The sequence below is a fragment of the Siphateles boraxobius genome, unplaced genomic scaffold (genome assembly GCF_051911475.1).
Source record: "Siphateles boraxobius isolate OS27281-9 unplaced genomic scaffold, OSU_SipBor_1 9, whole genome shotgun sequence".
In the NCBI taxonomy this organism is placed as follows: Eukaryota; Metazoa; Chordata; class Actinopteri; order Cypriniformes; family Leuciscidae; genus Siphateles; species Siphateles boraxobius.
In genome coordinates, this window is record NW_027509219.1 from 30,764,425 (window position 1) to 30,772,667 (window position 8,243).

Below are 8,243 nucleotides of genomic sequence, written 5' to 3' on the forward strand. Positions count from 1 at the left end.
TTCTGTAAGAGTGTGTGCTCAGGAATCTGGACAAGAACAAGATCTAGGACTAAAAGTCAATGTCAAGTTAACAACCTAATCAAAACCTTCTGACAATAACTTCCAGATACTGACATAATATTGAGATAATAGCAAATGAACTGTATATTTCAATGAATACAACTCATGTTGTCTTAACCCTAAAACTGGCAACGCGTACCACGGGATACATATTCTTTAGTCTCTTGTAGGAGGCACGAGAAAGAATTTTTCATGCAGTACAGTTGTCAATAGTTGAGTCTGTTTGGAGTATGTGGGTCACATGACTTGTTTCAAATTTTCTTTGCTCGTTTTGTCAGCTTGATCTAAAGCCAACATGTCTGTCTATTGTGCTGGACATTCTAACTTTGAATAAAGTAGGCATATATTATCTTACTTTTTTCCTGGGAAAAAAAAAAATAATTACAATATGGTAGGAACAATATTACATAGCCGGGAGATACAACTCATAAAATCCAAACTATATCAAATATTTTAAAAATTCCTTTGGATATGTTTTACTTAAGTCCAGATGATTTTAAAAATTACATTAAATTATTTTTTGATGATCATTTTCCACTCTTGCCTGTTTAAGAATTAAAGAGAAATAAACATATTTGAATATAAATGTTTATATATGTTTTCAAGACTGAAATTAAGCTATTGGACAAAAACAGACTTTATTTTAACATGGCTAGAAATAAATATACTCCCATAAAGGCAAAAAAATGCCCCTGAAAATCAATTCCATATGCAGATATTACCAAGTATATACAAAAATGTTTCTGTGACTGCTGTAAGCCACAGTTGCAGCACTAACAGCAGTGAATCTCCTGCATGAGAGTTCCTCTTTAGCAAGATTATGTAATGGCCCAATATAAAATCGGATTTACAGGAAACTGTTAAGTCATCAAAAGCTCACATTCGCGCAGAGTCAAATGAACTGATTCTGTCTGTGACCATGAAAATCCAAACAACCTGCAATGAAGCACACTCAGCAAACTCTGTCCAGAGCCAGACGAAACAAAAGCCCCAGCAAAGACAAAGAGGCCAAACCTACATGCCAGCTTTAAGAGCTTTTAATTAAATAGTGTTTAGAAAACAACCAAAACTTGGCAGGAAGTTGTGTTTCCCTTTCATAAATTACAATTGCAATCATTTTATAGTACATTGATAGCATTGTCGCCTACATTTAGTAATTATTATTATTATTAACATGAAAACCACATTATTTGGACATCATATCGTGTAAGCTTTTTGTTTTTGATGTCAATGGAGACTAAACAAAGTACATAGTTTCAAAGTTGTAACAATAAGGTATTTTGGTGGCAACTATGTTTACCAGGTTGAACTTTTGTCATGGTTGCCATTAACCACCATTAATTTACGATAAGTGGTTTCATAACATGTCCAAATAATCTATAATACTCTAAATAAGTAATTTAGATATTTACAACATCTTTGATGACCAAAAACGCAACATACGTGATACGTCCAACAAGCATGCTGTCAAAATAGACAGCTCACTAGGGTTTGACACACATCCATAGAGTCCAGTAAACAAAGCTCTGGTCAGAGCCGATATATTAGTATAAAATGACTTCTTCCAATAAAATAACACACTTTAAAGCTACTTTATAAAAAGAAATAAATGACCAAATTCACCTCCCGGGAACCTTTTGGTTTCTCCTCCAGAAATGAATCCTGTTGTCGGTGGCCATGGCGAGAGGATGCCAAATTTCACTCTGAAACAGCCATAAAACCGAACACCTCGCCGTCAACTGACATGTGCAGATATCCAAAGGCGAAAACGATATGATTAGTTGTGTTGCCGCGTGTGCCTTACTTTGTTTTGATTAGTTATGGCGAGTATTTTGCCAACACAGAATGTGCCTACAGCGGTTCTGGATGGACGTCGCCATCTTGGAGGTGCATGAGGTCGCGCTGTGATTGGCTGAAATGAAGGACAGGTGCATTGGAGCGGACCAATGGGGTTCGAGTTTTATTAGATGGAGACGCGATTTTTAGTTAAATATTTTGTTCTCTACTACAACTATATTCTCGAATGTTTGCTTGTAATGATGTTTGTAAATTGTACACGCCTTATAATGTACAGAACAATACAATATTATAGAACACAAAGTGGACAATAGTGCAATACAGAAAATACAGGGAAAAGAACAAGGGTCTTGTGTCTGCATTCCAAAGGTTTCATAATCTCCTGCTTCCAAAGTTCCAGAACCTTGTATCGCCCCTCCTGATGTTTGTTTGTAATGCCTATTATTCCAAATGATTATCCTCATAGATTCTCATTGGATCCTATTTAAATTTAATTAGCAGTAAATAAAATACTGTCATGATGTATAAATACTTCACAATTAATATAATTGTAATAAATGCGATAAATGTGATTAATTAACTATGTGATTAATAATAAGTTAAGCATTATGCATTACAAAGTATTGATGAAAATGTAATTTTGCAGTTCCCCAATCTGAGCACTAGGTGGCAGCAGTCACGTATAAATCAGGGTGCTCTGCTCAGGTCTGACTGAAATACTTACCCAAGTTCCTCTGCCTGTTATTGCTGTATTCATCTGTTACTAAATTATTACTAGCAGAACTATTATTAGACTTTGTCAATCATCATGTTTTTTCAACAATGGCTTTCTTTATGCTTTATGGTATAAGCCTATGTAAAAATCCCAATTTTATAATAACGCATAATTTTTTCCCCTTTTATTATTTTACTATGTTGAAAAACTACAATTACTAAAGCTTTATCACTCTGTTAAACCACAAAAATTGTATGCATTTACAAGAAAGGTGATTGTTATACAGTAAAGTACTTTTTGTTTTTTGTGGTAACACTTTATTAATGCATTAACTAACATTAACAATGAGCTAACAAATCGCAACAGTATTGATTAATCTTTGTTAAAGTTATTTACTAAAAATAGAGTTAGTTCATATTAGCTCAGATCCATTAAATAATAATAAAAGATAAAACTTGATTTTGATAACGTATTAGTAAATGTTACAAATAATCTAAATGAAGACTAATAGATGATTTATAGTTAGTTCATTTTTTTTACATATAATTTTAACATGTATTTAATTCATGTTAATAAATGGAACCTTATTGTAAAGTGTTGCAAATTGTGTTCTCTTTATTACAAAAAAAGTTTGATACTTTATTATTAAATATTTTTTACTTTTCAGTCAAAACATTATAGTTAAATCATGTGTGTGCATTAAAAATGTATGTCATGAATTTATGATATACTTATACTGTACTATATAATTAGATTAGGAGCCGCATGCAACGTTAACGTTTCTATTATTAGAATGATTAATAATAAAAAAGGTTAAAAATAACAACAGCTGCAGATGCGTGCACAAAAAAGTAAATATGCCCAGGACAAAGCAAATATGCAAACATCCTTAGTGGAAAGTTGGAAATGATGTTTCCTGTGAACTATATTCCTAGAACCTGTGCACTCAAATAGCTTTTGCTATTGTTGTTCTACAAGGGCCCTTAAAAGAGAAGAACTTCCTCAACATCCATACAGTAACAGTACTCTCATCACACTGAGTTCATTGGGGTTCATTTACAATGTCTTAAAGTGCTGATAAGTATTATGTTTGTATCCATAATGGATGTGGAAATGAGTGTTAAATGCTCACTCCACTCCTGTGTTTGTGTTTGAGGCCCTCCCTGGTGAAAAGTTGCCCCCTCATTAAAGTGCTTCCTTTGAGTTCATTCAGACTCGTGACACACACACACACACACACACACACACACACACACACACACACACACACACACACACACACACACACACACACACACACACATGAAACAAACGGATGAAAGGTCACGCTGCCTGCGTCCTTTAGGAAGCAATGGCATCTGTGGAATGCTGCTTTATTTTCCTCCTGATTCCTCTGTGTTTGTGTTTTTTCGTCAAGTGAGCTCAAAGGTGTGTGTGTGTGTGTGTTTTGTGTGTGTGTGTGTGTGTGTGTGTGTGTGTGTGTTTGTGTGTGTGTGTGTTTGTGTGTGTGTGTGTGTGTTTTGTGTGTGTTTATGTGTGTTTTGTGTGTGTGTGTGTGTGTGTGTGTGTGTGTGTGTGTGTGTGTGTGTGTGTGTGTGTGTGTGTGTGTGTGTGTGTGTGTGTGTGTGTGTGTTTGTGTGTGTGTGTGTGTTTGTGTGTGTGTGTTTTGTGTGTGTGTTTGTGTGTGTGTGTGTGTGTGTGTGTGTGTGTGTGTGTGTGTGTGTGTGTGTGTGTGTGTGTGTGTGTGTGTGTGTGTGTTTGTGTGTGTGTGTGTGTTTGTGTGTGTGTGTTTTGTGTGTGTGTGTTGTGTGTGTGTGTGTGTGTGTGTGTGTGTGTGTGTGTGTGTGTGTGTGTGTGTGTGTGTGTGTGTGTGTGTGTGTGTGTGTGTGTGTGTGTGTGTGTGTGTGTGTGTGTGTGTGTGTGTGCTGTTGGTTCCTCAGCGCCACACACTCCCAGAGTCGGGTTATCAAGTGCATGCAGTCGGTTCTGTCTCATTGGTCAGCAGACTGAGACAGGATGACTTGAAAGACAATATCCTGCTTCAGCAGCACAGTATGGCACTCTTCTCCGGAGGGAAATTATAAGGAAAAACTCCACATAAGCACTTCAACGCCCACCCAGAGGAGAAGGATATTACTCCGATGTTGCTCTTTCAGAAGTCAGGAGACTTAACTGAGATATAAAGAAATTGAATAAGATGCAAATGAAACAATTGTGGACATAAGTGAGATTATTGAGCAATAAATACAGCACACCGTCCTATAAAGGTAAAATATACAGTTGTGAGTGACTCATAAATTGGATCTCACATGCAATAATCTGGCCTATGACAGATGAATTTGACTAAAATCTGGCCAGATTCAGAGAAAAGCTTATGGAAAACTGATTTCAAATAAAAAACTATCAATTTTCCTTAGATTGTATTGATGTTCCATTTTCCAATGGACATTTGTTGAGAAATGTTTGACTTTATCTACTTTTATAGTATTTATTAATATTTTGAATTAGCTTTTATTTTTATATTTTTCAGTGCTTTTTATTAACTTAAGTTTTAGCAATTTTGTCCTTTTTTATTATTTGTATCTATATAGCTTTAATTAATATTAATTAATTATTTTTAAAAATGTTATATATACAGTATATATATTAGGGCTTGCACAGACTAGTCGAGTAGTCGAGAGATCGACTACTTTAACCACCAGTTGAAGCTGTATGGCAAGCCGTTTTAGCTTAAATTGTACCCAGCCTTACTCATCGTAACTGCATTTTTACTGGTAGGAATTCAAATAGAGAGCTTTACAATTCATTACTTACTAATAGCAATTACAATTAGAGAGCTCTTTAATGCAATTATTACTAGTAAAAACTGATTTAGAGAGCTCTCTAATTCAGTTCTTACTAGTAAGAATCCAATTGCAGAGCTCTTTAATTCAATTAGAGAGCTCTACAATTCAATTCTTACTAGTAGCAATTACAATTGAAGAGCTCTCTAATTCAATTCTTGCTAGTAAAAATACAATTAGAGAGCTCTCTAATTAAATTATTACTAGTAAGAATTACAATTGCAGAGCTCTCTAATTCAAATCTTACTAGTAACAATTCTAATTAGAGAGGTCTACAAATTAATTTTTACTAGTCATATGTCTCCATTGACTTCCATTCATTTTTAATTACGGAGCTCTCTAATTTAATTATTACTAGTAACAATTACAATTAGAGAGCTCTCTAATTCAATTCTTACTAGTAATAATTGAATTAGAGAGCTCTCCAATTGTAATTGTACTAGTAAGAATTGAATTAGAGAGCTCTCTAATTGTAATTGTTACTAGTAAAAATGCAATTACGACGAGTAGGGCTGGGTACAATTTAAGCTAAAACGGCTTGCCATAACGCTGTCGTAACTAAATGGACTACCCGAGCGTGTATTAACCATAAATTAATTCAAAATGGCGAACGTCACCAGCAGACACACACATCAGTATTTCATCAAGATGACAGAAATATTATACTTTGCCAACTCTGTAAGGGGCCGTTTACATATCGCGACTAAAAACGCATGGAAAGCGCGCATAAAAACTTTCTCCTTTCCACAAGTGCTTGCGCTCCCATGGCATCTGTCGTTGCTATGCAACCATGAACTGTGCTCTCCATGATGACGAGAAAGTATAAGCAAATGATTGATTGATTTCTAGACCTTGCACTAGATTTACTACTAGATATATGTATTGAGAGTGAGGAGTTGTGGTCATGGTACAGAGCCCCTCCCCTCGATATCACGGGATCTCGCGGGATTCTCACCCTCTCCGCCATGTTGGCAGGATTCCGGCGGCAAAACAAGATTGTTTACATGTGTTGTTAACTCGGTAGTAGAGGAGGTTCTCGCAATTCCACACTGTTTTACCATGCCTGGAGATCACTGCTGCGTTAAAAACTGCTCCAAATGTACCTCACACGATACATTTGGAAAACATAGGAAGAATGGAATACAGTTTTTTAGGTTACCGAAATGGACACAGCATCAGGGAGAGCAAGTCTCTGACCTGACGAGGAGACGCCGGATTGCTTGGTTGGCTGATGCCTTTAATAAGTTGTCACTGTTTGCTGTGCCTTAACGAACATGTGCAAAAGTGTTGTTTGAGTGCCTTGTTCATTACTTTTTTATTTCTTGAAATAAATGCTTGAAACAACTTGATATGGCTTAACAATATTTATCGAGGACTGAATATATATGTATTTTTTTCGGACAACATAAGTTTCATGGACAACATAAGTAATAATAATAAAATAACAATACTGTTCTTAGTGCAAAAGAACAAATATCTTGATGCTGCTTCTCCTAATACCGCTGTTTTGCGCTTGGAGTGAGCTTGTTCCTGTAAGGTCCCTTTTCTTTCGCCTTATCTTTTTGCATTTCTTTACTTTCTTCTTTTTTTTCTCGTATTCGTAGATCCGTCTCTGTCCCGCCGAAATAATAAATGCGCGAAAATAATAAATGCGCAAAAATGAAAGAGCTCTTGAATGTTTAGTCGCGCTTCTGTGAAGTTCTGATGGCGTTGCCCCTGGCAACCGATAGCGTCTCCTACCATCATGGCGGACCGGCTCAGACCCCGCCCACATCGGCACGCTCAATAGAGATGAGCAATAAAAAGCCGCCCTGTACAGCTATGATTAGCTGTTCGGCCAATCTTTCGATGTTGTTACAGAAATAACGAAGATGATTGGTTGGTTTTTATCACATGACCTGCGGTTATGACGTCACTTTATAGGACAACTCGGAAGTTAGCGGCGCATGGGTTCCCTACATAGACAGTAAAAGAAATGGGTTCCCTCGATCGAAAAGCTATGCATTTTCCCCTTTTCCCCATAGACTTTTGGAAAATCGCAAAAAATAAGATCTGTGTTCAACAAAGAGTTGTGACCCTTACACGTTTTGTCTATCAAGATAATCTTTACAAGTTAATCCAAAATGTATACATTTTGAAGCCTATATAAAGTTTAAAAAACCACAAACAGACACAATAAAGTTTAAAAACCACAAGCAGATTATAACTGGTGTGTTTTATGTCATAGATCAAAACGTGAAAATATTTAGAGGCTTTGTTAACCACAGACCTTATTTCAGGCGATTTAGCAAAAACCCATGCAAAAATCCATAGACTTTAGGGCGAGGGAACCCGAAGTGCTAAAATGCTAACTCACTTCCGCGTTTTGGCCTACAAAGTGACGTCACAACCTCGGCACTCTATTCTGAAAAGTTGGGATGCGGTGCGTGTCCACTGGCACGGAGCGAGCGTAGCGGACAGACAGATCGGCGAATGACATCAAACTACCGCGATCTGTCGGTGAAGTGGTTCAAGTCGAACAAGCCTGTTTTCATTTTGCCGCGGCATAGGGGCTTCTGGAATAATGAGCGCGCGCGCCTACATTTGAAATAACTAATTTGCACGCGCACAAGACGCAATATGTGAACGAACGTTTATGTAACGTAAATGCGGACATTGCGCCTGAAATGAAAGGCAAGAACGGCTATTTATTTGGCTTTACTCTGTTACATGGATATTTAAATATGGAATTTCATAATTATAATGTTTTGAGAGTTTACTTATGTAATTGTTGCATTAGGCTATGAATTAATAAACATTTATTGATAATAACTATTTCATGTCTTTTC

General features: G+C 36.4%; 1 protein-coding gene across 3 annotated transcripts in view; it reads right to left on the minus strand.

Moving 5' to 3' along the window:
• The window catches only part of tbc1d22b (TBC1 domain family, member 22B), a 61,596-nt gene extending 59,638 nt beyond the window's left edge, over positions 1–1,958 (minus strand). The window contains exons 1-2 of one of the 3 annotated variants that reach the window (XM_077224257.1): positions 1,865–1,958; positions 1,684–1,763 (exon numbers count right to left, since the gene is read on the minus strand). In XM_077224257.1, the coding sequence (XP_077080372.1) occupies positions 1,684–1,739 (56 nt within the window). In that variant the 5' untranslated portion in view covers positions 1,740–1,763; positions 1,865–1,958. Of the gene's footprint in view, positions 1–1,683 lie in introns of all 3 variants that reach the window. The other 2 variants (XM_077224260.1, XM_077224258.1) reach the window with 2 other exon arrangements.
• Between the last annotated feature and the right edge of the window lie 6,285 nt (positions 1,959–8,243).